Below are 19,168 nucleotides of genomic sequence, written 5' to 3'. Positions count from 1 at the left end.
TCCTGTACGCTTTGACACCTGAGTCTGCATCAAAAAAGATGCAGTTTGAACACCATTAAAACGGTTTCTCTGCACAGGCAGAGAGCACCTGTCCCCACAGTGTGGATGCCCCACAGAGACCCTCCTTGTGTTGTCTGACAACTGCTGAGCCTTAATTTGTTTCGCCTGCTTCCACTGACTAATGCAGCTCTGATGCATGTTCCCCTACATGCCAGCGAACGCTATGACAGAGCCGTTCCTCTGCCTTCGTGTTCACAGTGACGCTTTATTGATTCTCTTTCGTTTTTAGCTGGAAACTTCCAGCCACATGAACAGGCTTCACTGCAATAATTAAACTCTGTGTTGGTCTCACGCAATTTATCATCCATCCACAACATACATCCACCACAAGTGAGCCCACCCATGTGAAAGGAAACACACATGCATACAGACACACACACACCACCCACTCGCAGCGAGCCTCATTCAGCTGAGCCGTCCTGTCACTGTGGGAAATCCCATGGCTCTGTGTCCTCTGGCTGCATGCATCCTCACACTTCCTGTTTACAAATCTGACAATACACACATTTTCAGAGACCCACATGCAAGCGACCACACACAATTACTGCAGATGCATGACCGTGGCAGCGAGGGGTACATACACATGAGGGGAAACAGATACACGAGGCCGGTCGCCGCAGTGACCGCAAAGGTAAAACCACACGACTGGGTTCCCTTTGCCTATTGTGTTTCTCACACACACACACACACACACACACACACACACACACACACACACACACACACACACACACACAGTAACGCCTTTTGACCTTAAAGCTTGCAGCTGCAGCGGTAAGCACTTTGATCTGTCAGATTAAAGCCCCCAGCTCGAGGACCATTTATGTGGCCCTACACTAAACTGATACTAGCATCTTTGAATTTCACCTTAAAGGGTGAAGGATTTAAAGCACCACCTTTGAATAAGGCACAGTTTTACAGGGTGGAGGTTTCAGTCATTAAAACGGTAAGCAGACCGTGTCCAGGGTCTCTCACCCAGAGCCCCCTCCTCCCCACGCTGAGGCTAAGACCTTGTCTTTGGCCTCACCGTACACTGGAAGGATTCATGCTTATTAATTCACATAATCTCCAGCAGTCCTGGGCTGCAGATATTGCTTTGGCCGTTCTTCTCCTCCAGCTTGGTGCGATTAGCGCTTTACATTCGTGAGCTCATTGGTAGCAGCCTTTTCAGTAACATCAGACGAATGGCCCTATCGAAAGCTGATTTTATAATCTGACGAAACAACACATTTTATAGTTTGGTTTGTTTCATAGAACTAGTGCTGCGTGTCAACATGCAGTTGTAACATGTTCCAGGTGACCTGTGTGCAGCTGTTCATGTCACAAAGCTCTGGTCCTGCTTTTGTTCTACAAACACAAAAAGGCTAAAATGTAAAAGTTGTGAGACTCTCTCCACAACAGCCCGCACCGCGTCCGTCAGCTCGGTTTATGTTGTTTTCTTTCTCCATCTAATGTTTCCCTTCCACATCTCATACAGCTGGAAAAGGTCATTTGAGCATGTTTATATATGTTAACTTTTCACTAAACTGCGTCCCTGCTTCAAAAACCAGCAGAGTGCGTGTTTAGCACGTCTGTGCAGTGGTGACTTGCTGGTTTTTCCAGGGTAGCGCTGAGCTAAGTGTGCGTTTGTTCTCACAGACTGTGTTGCTATAATGAGCCAGCATTGTGCTGCGTGTAGCGGACGGGGATACAAACTTCCGTCCTCACAACAATAGAACTGAGAATTGTTTTTCTGTGTTACTGTACATTGTTCCAGGGAGTCTCCAGCCACACAAAAGCTCACAAAGTGTTTACTCGAGCACAGTGCAAACCATCAGAAACCATGTGCAGCTTTAAATATGTACTTCTTTATTTTTGCCACAGCTCTGTTTGATTGGCAGCTTTACAACTACATGAAAACACACTCGCACACTACAAACAAATCTTTATGAACAAATGAAACTACGAGTGCATTCAGATTCGTCTGTGCAGGACAGAAATGTTTATCACGTTACATGACGAGACACACACAGGCCATCTAAGCCACACAAGAACATGCAGGAAAATTGTTGCACATGCTTGTATCGTAGCTAGCTAACTACAGGGTTAGCCAGCTACGATACACACTAGGGGTGGGGGAAAAATCGATACTGTGTAGTATCGTGATATTTTGTATCGATGCAGGGACAGCAGAAATCGATATTTTGTTACAAAAAAAGGTTTTTGTGCTCTGACTTCAGAGCATGTTGATCCTTTTTCTGAGCAACAATCCTGACACTGTCAAATGTGTTTAACTTGTTTTTGGCAGCAATAAACATGACAGTTTACTTATTTTAATTTAAGACATGTTTTATTTTAATTAAGTTTAAAACTTTTTTATTTAATGTAAAATTATATTTTATTTTAATTTACTTTCAAATTCTTCAGTTGCTGAAGGGGCTGCATAGTTTTCATATTGCATAGTTCAGAATAGCTATAATTGTACCAGATGGTAGCATTCAGTTAAGTTGGACTAGACTGTAATACAAACCGTTCAGTTTGTCAACAATAAAACTGAAATGAGAGAAAGACTGAGTGTGAGACTTTGATATTAGATAAAATGAATATTGATAAAGTTTACCTTTATGTACAGAATCTGAATATCGCAAAATATTTTAAAAATTGCAATAATATCGTATCACACACACACACACACACACACACACACACAGGTTAGGGCTACAGTTTGTAACAGCTAACAGAAGATAAAACAGGATGAAATCATTTCTGGTTTTTGACATCATGAATAATTTGAATAACTACTTTATGTGTTTATCAGTAAAAGTGGAGATATTCTCAACAACAACCCTGTGAGTGAAACTAAACCAGTAGCAGAGGTGGGTAGTAACGAGTTACATTTACTCCGTTACATTTACTTGAGGAAGTTTTTGCAAAAAATGTACTTTTAAAGTACCTTTTTTGCACGATACTCGTTACTTTTACTTGAGTACATCTGTGAAGAAGACACGGTACTTTTACTCCGCTACATTTGCAAAATTCGACTCGTTACTTTAAAAAATAACTAGTTTAACACATTAGATAACATGCCGCCAGTGGAGTTTTCTGTAACGTTTTTACCAATCAGATGTGGCCATGCAGTCACATGACCAGTTTGAAACTGTGGCGGACAGAGCGGTCCAAGCGTTTCAAAGTAGCGACACACGGAAAGAAGAAAACATGGCAGAGCCAGTCGTCTGCGCCACAGCTGAAGAGGATGAACAGCCTTGGCCTCACATACAAAGGATGTTCAGTTTAAACAGTCTGCGTTAAGCTGGGCAAACACTGCGATTTCTTTCAGTCACGTTATTCAGCTCCTGCTCAAACTGTACAATTAAATCTCAGGGGTTAGAAGTTCATAGGTCACGATGCAGGTCTCACACTATACGGCCTGATGCTCTGATGCGACCTGAGTGATCAAACTGTGCGTCCATAACATGAAGCTTATCATACAAAATCTGTCCCTCGCTCTCCCTCTCTGTCTTTCACTCACACAGACACACACCGTCAACTTTGCTAAATTACTAATGACAAACATTGACCAGGCAGCTGTGATTGAGCAGCATCCAGCTCTTTTCATGGTTGTTGTAGTCGTGATAATTTTGTAAATGGTAAATGGACTGATTCTTATACAGCGCTTTTCTACTCTCCCGGAGTACTCAAAGCGCTCTATACAACATGCCTCATTCACCCATTCGCACACACTCATACAAGCACTTCCAAACACAAGTGCAAGCTAAACTACATTCACACACATTCATACTCCGATGAACGCATCAGAGGGCAACTTAGGGTTAGTATCTTGCCCAAGGATATTTGGCATGCAGACTGGGGAAGCCAAGAATCGAACCACCAACCATCCGATCAGTAGCTGATCTGCTCTACCACCTGAGCCGCAGCCACCCCAGGTGGCTTTGTGAGGCCACATTGAAAAGCCTCGGATACGGAAGCATAGAGCTGCTACCGAGGCAAAAGAAAATTAGAGCTATATCACGTTATAACATGAAAAGTATATTATTATAGTATATTATTGTTCTAACAAAAGTTTATTGTTCTAACACTATACCTTTCACGTTTGAACAATATAATATCAGGTTATTACAATATACAGAATTATCACGTTCGTACAATATAAATATTATAGAGGCTACATCGCAGCTCCAGTCGCGCTTCCATCACCGTCTTTCGTCTTTTCCCAGAGTAACAGCCAAACAGGAGGATCTATTGGCGAGCACTGCTTAGCCTTGCACGCGTTCTTATTTTAAACTTAATCTGGAATTCATTGCAAACTGTTTGTGCGGGACATGAATGACAGGATTTTGTTTTTCTACAAGAGTTAGTAAAAAACATCTCCAGTGTGATTGAATCTTCTTGCCAAACATCTGCAGCTTGGCAGTGTATACAGCACTATAATGACCAGAGCTAATTCTTTTGAAAACCTTACATCTTTCCACAGGTTTCAACTTCATCAGACATCACCTAGACTCAGAGCTGGATGAGGCCAGCACAAACAGCAGCCTAACCGACTACGATGATGGATCCATGGGGTCAGGAAAGCCAGAAGCAGGGCTGGAGAGGTACCTTTCATGTCCATTCACTGGAGGTGTGGATCTATTGCATGGCGTTCCTCACATCAAGAAGCTGTCAATCAAAATCAATACAGCTCTTCCTGCATCAGGAGCTTGTGAAGGAATCTTAGTCATGCAGGACTCCTGTTCACTGCTGAACAGTTGAGAGCAAACTGCTGCTGAAGCTGAACCATCACCTCACTGAGTGAAGAAATGGCACATTTTTGCTAAATATGCAGAAACAGATGCACACCCATACAACTTATGGTAAACTGAGCTGCCTTGTATGAACATATGTTGAAGATGCCTCGTTCTGTTTTCTCTGAGGCTGCTGTGCCATTTGGAGCAAAGATGAATATAAAGTTTACAGCATATCTTTTCACTGGAAATAGTTTGCACTGTTTATATGTTTATATTATTTACTGCAGGTATTGGTGAAAAAAGCTTTATGTTGTGAAAAACTGAAATCTGGAAATTAGAATTGCTGTGCCTCATTTTGTAGTAATTGTGCACTCTTGTGTCGCTGTATGGCCTACAGGTGTTGGAACTATATTCAGAGAGGCTGAGCGTCGGCTCTGCTCTACGGTGATGCGAGCTGTGCTGTCTGCAGAGCCAACACCGCTTCCCCCCGCAGTGATAAGGGAGACTCGGCCTGCGTGTTATTAACGGTGAAAACGAACTCTGGGGAAAACGATGAGCATCTTTCTCCAAGAACTTGTTTTCTGTGCTGTTTGTCATCCACACTCATTAATCCTAAGCGGCCCGTGCTGGAGAGAGACAGAGCTGTTGGAGCCGCCCAGAGCGCTTGTTCACTCATTGATTTGACTCCAAATATGCACCCATTCATACACTGATAAATGAGTTCACACACAGATGCTAACGGAAAGAAAAATCGGACTCATATTTCACTGTTCAAAGCCGGGCATTGAGCTAACAGGAAGTCACGTTACGGGTCGTAATCACAGGCTCACTTTGACCTTCTGTGAGCGTATTTACGACACAACAGGATCGCAATGAAAACAAACTCAATTTATGCTCATTCTCAAAGCTTTGATTAAACTTTTCTTGTCCAGTTCGGGGCAGAAGAACAGCCCACCTTTTACTTCTTTTATGTTTAGTCGTATTTAGAGTCGTGTGTAGTTCACGTGCACACCTAAGGAGGGACAAGCACATTTCAAATGGTGCATTAAAACAACACTGTTTACATGTGACAAATATATAAGAGAAGAACCCAAAAACTGAACTACACCCAGAAGATGAGATATGACCTAACATTAGACCTGCAGCAGCGTGGGGCTGTGCCGCTTCTCTGCACGAGTTCGTTGCGAGGCTGCGGCGTGCTCTCCTCAGCGGCTTCGTCTCCTCAGCTCTTTGCTCGGGTGCCGACAAAGCTAAGTGCTGGTAAAAACTAATGACGATTTTCAAAATGAAGACGAGACCCTGCTTTGGTCTGAAATTATCACAAGTACAATTGACGTTTACTGCGCGTAACACCAAAAACTTATTACATCCAGGCCTGTGATTAAATGTCTCATCAAATCTATTTTCTTCTCCAGTCATTTCAATCCAGTCGTCCAGGAGGATTAGTGGAGCTCAGCAGGGGGAGAACAGAGCTGGAAGCTGCTCCAACACTGGCAGCTTCCTGCCGGTTCTCAGCGCCGAGAACGCGCCGGGCAGACGGCAGGCACTGGAGGACGCAGGCTGCTGGAGCCTCTCCAGACGCTGCTTGGCAAAGCTACTGCGGGCGCAGATGGCTCGGTCGTCAGCGAGCACACAACAACACAAACATGTAAAAGCCGCTGACAGCAGATGACACACGAGCGCACGCACGCAGCAGCGCACGGGCCCCGCAGACTGAAATGTGTGCACGAACACTCGCGCGCACACAGCGTCCACATCAAATTGGGCATGAGATTAAATGCTACATCAAATCTACTTTAATTCCTGATCCCTTCAACCCTGTAGTGGCCCGCTTTACGGGACCAAAATAAAAACAGCAACTGTGTTCACAGATCAGTTTTGCGTGCTTGTGTTTGTGCGTGGCGGTCACGAGAGAGGCTCTCTGGCCGAGGCAGAAGCACCACGGCCGACAGCGCTTCCGCCGTACCCTCCCTACCTGCGCTGCAAATGAAAGCACAAAGTAGCAAAAGCACACTCTGGCGTGGGTTATGGATTTTGAGCATACAGTCCAAAGCTGAGAAAGAGATGCGCTGCAGAGCGTGGAGGGGAGGCTCGTGAGCAACGAGGCCAGATACAGCTCCTGAAAGATGCTGCTGTCAGCTATCAAAGCTGTGAAAGAGGTCGCTTATCCTCCCCAAGAAACACAAGTATTTTTTAAAATGCATCACAGGTCAGAACTGAGAGAGAAATAGCACGTCAAACCAGCCAACAAAAGTCCGACTCAGCCTGGATGCTGTGAAGATTTTCTGTGCCTGCCTGAAGGCCCAAACCTCTGCATGCAACAGCTCAGGTTGATCCTTTGGTTGCCATCTAGAGGAAGTACAAAGTTCACCACTGCTGACTGTGCAAACACATGATTATTGGTTGCCTCCAATGGTTTTTCATCCGCTCTCAGTGGTGTGCGACAGAGACGAGTCTGTTATGGGCTTATCCGTGCAGGTCCTGAGCCACGAGAGTCCACTGCCACCTGGCCTCTCGTTCACCCTGACAACACTCATGTGGTCTGCAGGAACAGAGAGCTGTCCTCGGTGACACGCCTCACAGTCAAATAACAAGAACCTCCGGTTTGGTCCCTGACCCCAGCCTAGTGTCTTTTGCCCACTCGTTTGGTTCCCACTCTTATACTCATGGTTCACAGAAAACCCACTGCTTGTTCTTTTTAGTCCAATAAATGTCACCGATTATTGTGACTGATACCTGAGAAGGACGACCACAAGACAGATTTCTGAAATTTATGAAAATGTAAAGTAGTGCATCGCCCATCCTACCACACATCACTGCGGCTCGCAGTGCTGGAGTTTATTTCACTGCTGTTTGTTTTTACGGCTGCACAATGTGCAGGAAATATTGTTTTATAGAACAACTCCTTTTCTTAAATGAAACGAAAATAACGAGCTTCTTGAAGTTAAAACAGCTCGACAGAAGTCGTCCTGCAGCTCTCCGTCTGCTGCAGGTTCTGGTTTAAAACTGACCTCACCACAGCTGAATGAGCTGGTCAGCAAGAAAAAACACCAGCGTCTCACTTCTTCTTTCAAAGTAAGAGCAAATGGATTATTTAGAAGAAAGCTGATCATGGATATCCTTATTATTTAAAGAGAGAAAGGCACGTATAGTTGTGTGGCCTCTAACATGTTTGGGTAACTCGACATGTGGGAATCACTGCTCTGCCTTATTTAACTGTAAAAGAATAAATGTTGAATGAGTCAAACAGGCAATGAGTCATTGATCCATCTGAGGTTCACACTTGGTTTGGAACATAGTGAGATTCTGCTATTACTAAGCACACCAGAGTATTGCCTTCAGAGGTGTGAAACTAGCACACAGGAGAAAACCTTAGCAGTATTGTTTTTGGTCATCAGTCAGCTGGAGGGAAACCCGAGCTGCATGTACACAAACCCACACTGTAGAGCTCTTTCAGATCATCAGACGGTGCGTTTTCAATTTGGGGTAATCCCACCAGTTTTAGCTCGGCACTGAAAATCTAAAGTGAAGGTCACGGCAGCACTGAAATATGAGATCATCCACGTAGACGGTCATTCGGTTCAACAAGCTCAACAATCATTCTGCTAGCAACTCATTATGTCTCTGTGCTAATGAACACCACAGCTATAATACTGACATGCTTCAGCATGCCGTAAAAACAGTGTGAAGCTGCAGTTGCATCATGAACGTATTCTAACAACATTGAGCTGCGAATACCAGCCGCCGGACCCAGTTTGAATATTGACAAGATAAGTGTTAAAGCCACAGGTTACCAGATACAATCATGAACGCAGAAGAAATGCAGATTGCAGCGTCACAAAGACACCACAGTCATATTTACACCTCATGGTTTAAAATCAAACTGAACTGTTATCCGCCTGCTCTGATGGACGGGCTTGTTTTACCAGTGCACACAAAGCACGTGTCAGAGCGGCCTCGCTGTTCGTCTGACTGCAAACGTGTGCACGTACATAATAACACCACATACATTATTTGGTCCGATTCTTTTCTTTGTTTTCAAGTCTTCCATAAAACAGACAGCCCATCCATCTGCAGTTCATTTTCTGCCCTTACAGCCAAGACGGCGGCCACTGTCTCGATCACGGAGCTCAGCAGGATAAGAAACAAACTCCAGAGTGAGACCACGTGAGTGTGTTGCACAACTTTCTTGCGTACACTTGTTTTCACAAACTTCCTCTTGCTAAAAAGTCTAATGATGAGGAGGGAATAATCAGCTCTGAGCTAACATTTGTGACTCCTTGTGTCCTTTTGCCTGTTTCAAAACCTTTGACCCGATCCACCCAAGAAGTCTGAAGGAGACTGAATCAGTGGGCGGAGCTTGTCACCACTACGGACCATCGTGAAAAGCATCATTGTCAGAGGCTCTTATGCTATGCTGTCATCAGTGATGACCCCGAGAATTTCATTTTGGGACGGACAGAGCTGGGACAGGGTTAGGGCATTAACCAATGTCAGAGCAAGCACACTGAACAGCAGCACTGCGGTAATGATACCGTTGCATGTAGTCACTCTTCACACGTTTGTGAAAACATTGATGTGACAGTGGCTGAGGACAGCAAACATTCTTGTTCTGATGAAGCCAAACTTTATTTTATGTTTGCACGATTGATTTATTATTGATTGATAGGATTTATTTCAGTTCTCAGTTTGTCCAGTTTACTTGGTTTGAACTCACTTTACTTACCTGTGTTCCAGGAACCAAGTGCTGCCTCACTTCCTGTCTTTATAGCTTCCTGTTTAGTGCTGATATCACAGGAAGGGAGCAGGTAAAGTGGGGGGCGGGGATAATTTAATAAAGTCCGTTTTATTGGGAGTTATATGTTATATTGTTGCAAACTGTAATGGCTACACCATAGACGTGTGTGTTCACTGCTGGTACAAAGTCACATCATAAGTGTATGATCACGACTGTGTGTTTAGTCTTGCCTGTTGAATAGTCCACAGGAGAACATGGTGCTCGGAGATGCTGGAGGACCAGTTCAGCGCAGCCGAGTGCACGTGACATGCACTTTGGTTTAAGTTCAGTTTATTTGCACCAAGTTAACTTTTTGTCAGTATTTTGGGTCTCCTGATGTTCTTCAGCCACTTTGGCCAAGCTATCTCACAACTGAGAACTTTCATTTTGGGTGTTTCAGGAAATGACATTGCGAGCCAGGACACATGCAGGAAACCTGCGGCGCTCCTAGCGCCAGCCCTCAGCAGTGCTAACTGTTACACTGCTGTAGGGTCTCGCCTGTGTCCGAGGCCACATTAACACAGAGCTTCTGCTTTTACCGCTCGAAGCAGTGCATTCTTACTGTGGAGCTGGCCATTTGTTTGGAGCTCATTTGAAATGCAAAGCACCCCCCTCCCTTCCTCCCTTCCTCCCCCCGGCAGCTGCACTACCTCGAATTTCATAAATCCACAGTGAGATATCCGAGCGGAGACAATGGCCCCATAATCTGATAGTGCTGTCTGCTTCCGGACAGAGCTTCAAATGAAGCTTGATATGATGACTGAGCAGGAGTGCTACTTGTGCACAGTGATGCACCTCTCCTATTTCAGGAAGGAGGCTAATGTCATTTATGTGACCTTGTTAGACGCTCCTCCGCGTAATGATGACATGTCAGGTAGATATCTTTTGGATTTTGTGTTTTTATCTTTAAGTACTCCAGAAAAGATGGAGACAAAGGGAACCTTCATATTCATGTGCACTTCAAAGAGAATGACTCAATAATTCATGAGCGTTACCGACTTCACAGCACTTTGTGGTTCTCTGCAGCGGCTGTGTGCAGCGGGCTAGGACTGGACAATGTGCAGGCGTTTTTTCTTTCCTTCTTTTAAAAGAGCAAATGTGCGACGCTTGAACTGAGATACACAGAAAACACATTTCCTCTGCTGACAGCTGGTGTGAAGCAACAGAAACACATCAGCAGCGTCGAGCAAAGACACGGGTTTGGAGCCTAGGACGCACACATTTGTGCGCTGCAGTCCTCAGAAAGACAACGCAATTTTATGACCAGTAGAGCAAATGTAAAAAACCACATTGTCTTCACAGGAAGTGAGTAGGCGTCCATCTGACAGAACATAAGAACTCAAGTTCTTCTTTGTAGGCTGATGGCAGATGCACGCCAAGCCACAGTTATATAGGTTACATCCCCTACGTGCACGAGAAAAACCAGAGTCAGTCTTAATGTACTACACAAAAACCTGACACACGTGTCCACTGTCTTATTCTTCTCCAACAAAACATGTTAATTCCTATGAGGAAAAATGCTAAAGAGTAAGTCACAGTGTGTGGGTTAAATATTATGGACATGTCAGTGCAGCTTTAAAAGCCTCACGTTCTCTCACCTCTTATCAAACATCTTTCATTAATTAATTAATGATTTCACTATGCTGATTCCATCATATTAATAACAGAGCACAGAAATTTCCACTACTAAAGTTCTCTGCTGTTCATGTTATTGGACCTAGGGTTCATAAAAAATACATTTTTACATTCATTTTCATCAGCGAACAACAGAGGCATGAATGCAACAAAGACACACACTTACAGCAAAGTCAATCTGAACTACTGATGAACCCAGGGTAAAAAAACGACACGTTAACTTTCAGTCGTCTCAACGAAAAGAAACGTTAGATTCCAGTTTTAGTTACGTGTGAGATTTAATGTCTTACACGACAGCGACACAGGCGAGTGTGTGTGGCTCGCTTAGGTCACAACATGATGACTAAACTCTATTTAGATTTTTTCTATATAAAAAATATATTTTCACTCCCCCGAAGACGTGTTTGCCTCCAAAAAAAGAAAATCACTTATTTACTCAAGGATGAAACGCACAAAGTCTGCACAGACTTTACTTTGTATGAATGCACACTAGCAGAGGTTAAAGCCACAGTCTTATTCTGAGCCTTTTAAAGCCCTGCTGCTTATAACTGAGGCTTGAAGCGCACTGGGCATGAAAGCTAACACATACTGGACTACATTATCACCATCTACCAGCACGTGCCTCTGAATGAATGAAAACAGACTTTTCATGTGAAATAACCAAGTCACCAAACTGTAACTTTGGTGGCTTCAGATACACAATCAGAGGATGTTGTTGTTCTTGTAGCTTAACTTCTGATGGCTCGTGTTGACAGCATCTGTTTCTCACTGCGCAGACAGTTTGTCCGTGCAGCTGATAGTGAGCCAGCTCGTTCTTTAGTTCAAATTCAAATTCAAATTCAAATTTTTATTTGTCACGTACACAGTCATACACAGTACGATATGTAGTGAAATGCTTGGACAACTGCTCGTGACCTAAAGAAAAAAAAAAGGAAAAGGCTATGAATAAGATAGGAAATAAATATGAAAAATTAAAAAGGGTAAATTTAACTAGGAAGGAATAAAATATAAATTAAGGTTAAAAATGAAATAACTGTACAACACAAATTAGAATTAGTTCTGTCACCATCCTGAGCCAACACGCTCACATTTCAGACTTTTGTAGTGAAACCAAGCCTGACTTGTTTCATGTATAACTGAACATTGCACTAAGAGGTAGCTAACACGCACGAGGCTGTCATTTAAAGAGTTGAAGAGAGGCACCTCGTGACTTCCTGGAAGCCCGTTTCTCTCTGCAGATGAGAAAACCGTACGCGATCGATTCGGTGATTTCACTTGGAGTCGACGTACGGGAGACGACGACGACATATCCCTGTACTGCCACAAACGATTATTTTGATAGTCGACTAATCAGATCCATTGGACGTAAAACGTACAGCTTCTTGCACCAGCAGCATCTGCTCTTATATAACTATCATTAGCTTACAGCTTTAAGTGTTTAAGGTCTGTGCTAACTAAAAATAAAGACAAGATGATAGTTTATTACATTTTAATGACATTTGCAGATTGTTTCGGTGAAGTTTAATAAACTCCTTGCTATCTAAAATATAACAGGACACCGGAGTAAATTCTGGAGCATCTCACACTTCTGATAATCAGCTGTCTGCTTGATGTTTATTCAGCTGTGTAAAAACTTTAATCTCAGCCAAACCGATTTACTCAGGAACAAATAAAATACTGAAAAAAGCCAAACAATAACATTTTAAGTTCTCTAAGTGACTCATATATCATGTTTAACCTGAGTAGCGAAAGACGGCGGTGGGTTTGAAAACGATTTGCCGGTGTTGTGCCAAATAGTGATTGGTCGTATTTAAACTGCTATAAATAACTTGTCGGGCTATAATATGTGAAACATATGTCAAATGGATCCTTCATGGATAACATAAAGTCATCTTGGGCCACAAACAACATTTGTGTAACAAGGTAGAAGTCGCAATCAGTTTTTGGCAGCGACTTTTATATTACTTTTATTTATGCAATTCTCATCAACATTAAAAGTCTTTTGTAAGAGTAAGTTGGCCAAAAGAACAGCAGAAATGGCAAACTAATTACAATAGTTCTGTAAACATATTTTAAGTGGGGATAAAGGACCGAATTTGTTATAATGTAAGTACAGTAACACAGAGTTATAAAGATACTTGAAAAACTGATCTTTTAATTCAATTTATAACCCCTTTGTAAACCCTGTTCACCGAAGTCTATTTACCAACACATGTAAAGGTTTTACTCATAAAAAATACACAGACACATTGGAAATCACTTTTTGGCACAACACTGGGAGTCCGCTGTTCTCACGGCTCTAGCTAGCCTCGCCCCCGGCTAGCTATCGAGCTAGTGGGTAACAGACGTCTCCGAAAACGTCGGAGCGCTTTTGAAAGTATGCGGTGTCCTGATAAACTGAGCAGATATTTGAGGTTTACACAGCTACATTCTCCCTGAAAATATGTTAAACGTTTATTTTGTGACCCAGAAAGAATAATAAGAGTAACATTAAAACTAACTAGCTGCCGCCATTGTTGGAAACTGAGCTGGGCCGCGCTATGAATTATGGGACGCTATTTCTTCTTCTTCGGGGTTTAATGGCAGCTGGCATCCTTGTACATGCAGTGCTGCCATCTTCTGTTTCAGTCCGTTATTACACTCTTAAATCCTGCTACTTATTCCTGCGTCTTTTGGGATCTTACAAAGCTTCAAACGACGCGTCGACTATTAAATCAGTCGTGATGATTTTGATAATCGACACAATCGTGACTAGTCGACTAATCGTGGCAGCCCTACTGCGCAGCCACAGCAGATGGATTGAATCTCAACAAAACCGAGATGAGGGATCAGCAGGCGACCATATAAAGGCGAAGGAGTCACAGGCTGATATCACTGGGCTGTGATAGTGGGTTCTACACCAGCGCTGGCTTGCCTGCAGGGCCTGTCATTGTTTTCTGTGTCCATTCATCAAACCACAGCACACTTCCTCTGACACACACATGATGTGTGACATGTGCCTGGACGAAACCCTCTCAGAGCTGGAGCACTGTGAGATTTGCTTCGTAATGTAGATTAAGATGATTTCTGCTGTTTGGAGCAGCTCGGCTGTCAGAGGTCACCGTTTGGAAAATGTTAAACAGGAAGTAAGGTGTGTTAATGAAAACATACGGCCATGATTCATGGAGTATTCAAAGTGATGATCATGTGACACGGGAAAGAACCAGTCAGCTGACAGTTACTGCTTCATCGTGTACGTGTAAGTCCTGAAAAAGTACGAGCTACGTTATTTAACTGACAAGGAAACAAACAGGAAAGCAAACATTTGCTGCCTTTGTTGGTTTAAAGTATGAAGATTAATTCAGTTTCAGTCACTGTTACACAGTTTCTGCTTTTCCAGACATCACAAACCTCTAACCTCCCCGACACTAAACTGCAAATGTTTGTAGATGTGGAACGAAACAATGACAAGAAACGTCATGGAGAATATTCTTTCTGTTTTCTAACATTTTAAAGATAAAACAATGAACAGATTACAATAGAAATCAGTTGCTGCCCTTGATACGGTGTTATATGTAGGCGTACGGTGCTTTTTCAGACCACGGCCCATTCAGCATTCTTTGTTTCCTCAGAGGGAAGTAAGCACTAACAACAACACATCAGATAAACGGTGATGAAACCACTGGCACGCCATTAGCACCGGCGTCTTCTAATATCAGCATCAATATTAACCTAGAATTTGAAAACGAGTGCATCCATAATTGTGTTGTAGTCAGTACAATGCTCCGATGGTCGCCATTGTTTCCTTATGCCCAGACTACAGCACTGGTGTAGTCACATGCTTCTGTCTCCTCACGTCACAAACCAAACACAGTGCCCTAATGCGGAGGCCTGCGCCCGCGGTGAACTTCCACCTTTTCCTCTGACGTGTCGTTGCCGCTTTTAGGGCAAATGGAAAACATGGACAAGGCTTCCACGTCTGAAGAACGAACCATTAACTACTTAAACCCACATTTTTCCTCAAGGCTGGCAGGGCCGACTCCTCCAGCAGCGTAAAGCTTTGCTTGTACAAACAGCTTGACTAGACTAGTTAGCAGTTTCAAGTTTCATTGATGCATCACGATCTTCACGTAGTTCAAAAGTGTCTGTTAGTGTGAAACGGGATAATAACCTGACAGGCCGCTACAGTATGAGCGTGCAGCGCACTTTGGTTTCACGGGCAGATCCACCTCGCACTCTTCATATCTGGTTTCAAAAAAGCTGAGACGGCGATGGTAAAAACACTCAGATCGATGCTTCAAAACCGGAACGTCACAAATCAAACAGTGACTACATCCACCTTCAGTTTATCAGGCACATCAGAGCTACTGACAGGAGGCATCGTTTAAGCCCAGGTCTGCTGTATGTGTGACATATATACTGACTGTGTGCCCACACCACTGACACAGAGGCTGTTCAGTCAGTAAAGCTTTAGGACCTCACAGTTTGACAAATCACTCGAGTTTCCTGGTCGGTTTATTTAATTCTTATTTATATTCTATCAGCGGAAATCCACTCAAATATTTGTGTGTTTGCTCAGCTCAAACATGTGGTGTCTTATTGTGTTTCCTTTAATCACGATCTGCTTTTTTAGAGCTCTGGAACTAAAACCTGCTGCTTTTATGTTTGTAAATATGTGAGGTGACAGTAAATCCTCGCAGCCTCTCTCAGGGTCTGAGTGCGGAGGGCTGCTTTCGTGGTGGTGATGTACAGCATACAGTAGGGTTGTGTTTACAGTGAGTGCCTGCAGCCGACTGGACAGATGTGAACCCGTCGATCTGGCCAAGTCAAAGACAGTCCCTCCATTCAGTAAAGGCCCAGGACACAGGGTGATCCATGAGACCCCCTCCGCACGCGCTCACACACACACACACACACACACACACACACACACACACACACACACACACACACGACTCCTGACTCCAGTTTTGTGAACAGTTGACATGAAACATGACGTGACCATAGAAAACCTCAGAAATAATTCAACTTCTAATGTCGTCACTTTGTGTCACTACATCCCAGCACAGCTGAGAGCCAAGATTTAAACACCACCCAGTCATCCTTCCTGCTAACCTCTGTTCATTATGATTCACTCACCCACGCTCAGTGGACATTATATTTATGTAAAATGTCATACACGCACGGGAAACGGGAGAGCAGCTAGCCGCTGTGAGTGAGGCTGTGCGGGGAGCGCGCTGATGCCGTTTGACCCGTCCGTCCGCCCGCTCACCGTCACGGTGCTCACGGCTCTGTGGACCGCCCGCTGTGACTCTCGTGTAATCCTCCAGCGGACACACAAACATGTACCCGCGCGCACGTACATACACGGACTACTTACGCCCTTGGTTTGGGGAAGCCCATGGACAGCAGCACGTCCAGGCTGGAGCTGCATTTCATCGAGCCCGCTCGGTTCTGCCGGAGCCTCCGAGGGAGGATTTTGCTGTAGAGGTCTTCCTTAGCAGCCATGTTCAACCGGCCTCAGCCCACTGCAGTCTGACTCAGTCCAGCACTTCACCTCCGGCTAGTCCACGAGCTTCAGCTGGGTCCGCATGAGTGAAGAGATCACGGCAACTGCACGGCAGAGAGCGCAGCGCTGCGCGGCCAGGCAGAGCCCGCTACTCCGCCCACTGGAGGAAGCAGCACAGCGCAGCTCACGCACCGACACCGGCGGCTTTACTATAGCGTGAAACAGACACGAGCCGCTGTGAAAGCTGCCTTTATTGTGTGTAAAAATACACTTGGATTATACACAATTACGTGATCGTATGTAGAACAGCAGTGCGTCATGTGTCCACTGCTGCCCATTAAAGCAGAACAGCAGCGGGGCCGTCTGTGCTGGGCGGCACCGACAGGCTCCAGACACCGTTTCCTATAAAATGATTGTTTTGCACTGAAAACAACTCGGACACATTTTAATACCAGACACTAACTGTTGGTTCTTTCATCAGTATCACTTTATTTCCCCTCATTATCATGAACACTTGGCGGTATTACAGTCGGACCTGCTGGAGCTCTGGTCACAGACTGTGAGGAACAAACATGGATATGTTAGGGCTTTGGAAATTATTTTTATTGCACTTCTGGCACATTTTGAATTCTATGAAACACAAAATTATTAAAATGCATAAATGCCATCTAAGCTTTGTTCTCCACTGTAGTGATTTTAGTCTTTGAAACGACACCGGAGCTCTTTCAGACACGTGCACTGTGCCACGGCCGTGAATTGGCCCCAACTGAGCCGACGTGTGGAGACGTGTGAGGTTAGTGTTGGCCACCGACAGCGCTGGCAGATGGGTTATATGGTGAGATGACACAGAACACACAGCCTGCCTCCTGGAAAGCTCGCCTCATCTCCACCTAGCGGGCCAAACACAGACTGCATCAGAGGGAGAGAGAGGGCTCCACATACACAACTTCAACAGGCCCCAGCGACACGAGTGACCTAAGATGCTCCTCAGTAGGGATGGGTATTGATAAGATTTTCACGATTCCGATTCCATTTTCGATTCTCTTATCGATTCTCTTATTGATTCTTTTTTAAAAGGAGAACACTAAGGTCAATTAGCTTAGAACTTTGTTTTATATCTTCTCTTTGAACAAGATAGAAATTTAGTAACATGGCCTTACAAACCCAACAGTGAGATCTTAAGAGATCCAGCCTGCGGCTCTTCAATGGGGTGTCACAGGGTCCCCAGGAAAAAAAATTGTAAATGTAAAATAATAAAATAAATATTCTTCTGTAGCAATAACAAAGTATAACATAAATTATTCTGTAGCAATTACACAAGAATATCCAGTAATGTCCCTGCCTACAATTAAACACATTCACTTACTGAAAATCATCTGCTGTGGCAAATGGGTGCAAGCCTTTGACCACAAACTGAGTCACTGCTCGGTGACATTCGTCTATCCTGCCTGAAAGGAGACGCTACCGGCAGACTGCAGCGAGAACTGCCAGCATCTGAGCCAGACTCTGTCTCTCATCATGGTCACTAAATGCACAGTAATGGCAGGTTTGTAATAAGACAGATCGCGCTAACATAATATGCACTGTTATTGATTATTTACCTGCCGCATTAACGGGAGAGGACGTGCAAACGTTACCGCTGCTGCTGGGTTGAGATTCACCGAATTAAAAACACGACATTCCTTTAAGGTCATCGCGTGTTTTGTGAGCAAATGCTTTTGCATATTCGTAGTGTTTCCTCCCTTAAATGAAATATCTACTTTGCAAGTATTGCAAGTTGCCCTGTCGTCATCCGTTCTCGTAAAGTGTAACCAAACTTTTGAGCGTTTGAGCCGCCGTGTTTCCTGCCAGGTAAATGACGCTCCGCAACGTGATGACGTCATTCGGGGCGACTGGAATCGATAAGGGAATCGTTTGCAAAAATGGCAAACAATTCCAAGGAATTGAAACAGTGGGAACCGGTTCTCAACAAGAACCGGGTTTTCGATACCCATCCCTACTCCTCAGTCTCCCACCAGAGGAGGAGGCTGGGGGCCGGGTGAGAAACATACAGTCACTGTACAAATGACGTGTTACATTTGGGATTTTCCAAAAACCCATAACTAGTTGGGTGTACACACACTGCCATGCAGGGTAACAATCCCCCCAAACCCTGCTGTTCATTAACAACTGATCGAATAAGCTATCACAGAAACCAGACAGTATAATTTGTTGTCATTTTATAATTAGTCCTGTTGCTGTCTGTTTGTATAGGTCTTTCTTGCTGCTGTTACGTCCAAATTTCCCCTTGTGGGACACTTAAAGGATTATTTTATTGTATTCTAGACTGGTCACCATGTGGAATGAAAGGATGGAAATGAAAATCACCCGTCTGCAGACTGAATAAAGAAACTCTGAAAATCACAGTGAAAAAACGATGCTGAGACCAGTTTGTTTTACTGAAATGCAGCAACTCCGAATGACGCGCAGCAGTTTGTGTGACCT

The 19,168-nt window shown here is 44.1% G+C and overlaps 2 protein-coding genes across 5 annotated transcripts in view; both read right to left on the bottom strand.

Moving 5' to 3' along the window:
* The window catches only part of ubash3bb (ubiquitin associated and SH3 domain containing Bb), a 52,214-nt gene extending 35,216 nt beyond the window's left edge, over positions 1-16,998 (bottom strand). For both annotated transcript variants that reach the window (XM_023152392.3, XM_004537925.4), the window contains exon 1: positions 16,556-16,998. In XM_023152392.3, the coding sequence (XP_023008160.1) occupies positions 16,556-16,683 (128 nt within the window). In that variant the 5' untranslated portion in view covers positions 16,684-16,998. The remainder of the gene's footprint in view (positions 1-16,555) is intronic.
* A 155-nt stretch (positions 16,999-17,153) lies between these two features.
* gkup (glucuronokinase with putative uridyl pyrophosphorylase) overlaps positions 17,154-19,168 on the bottom strand; it is a 22,664-nt gene continuing 20,649 nt past the window's right edge. For all 3 annotated transcript variants that reach the window (XM_004537923.6, XM_076892067.1, XM_076892066.1), the window contains one exon: positions 17,154-17,574. In XM_004537923.6, the coding sequence (XP_004537980.1) occupies positions 17,479-17,574 (96 nt within the window). In that variant the 3' untranslated portion in view covers positions 17,154-17,478. The remainder of the gene's footprint in view (positions 17,575-19,168) is intronic.

This window comes from Maylandia zebra, linkage group LG14, assembly GCF_041146795.1.
Source record: "Maylandia zebra isolate NMK-2024a linkage group LG14, Mzebra_GT3a, whole genome shotgun sequence".
Classification (NCBI taxonomy): domain Eukaryota; kingdom Metazoa; phylum Chordata; class Actinopteri; order Cichliformes; family Cichlidae; genus Maylandia; species Maylandia zebra.
The sequence above is the reverse complement of the archived record's forward strand: the minus strand, read 5'-3'. Positions and strand labels throughout refer to the sequence as shown.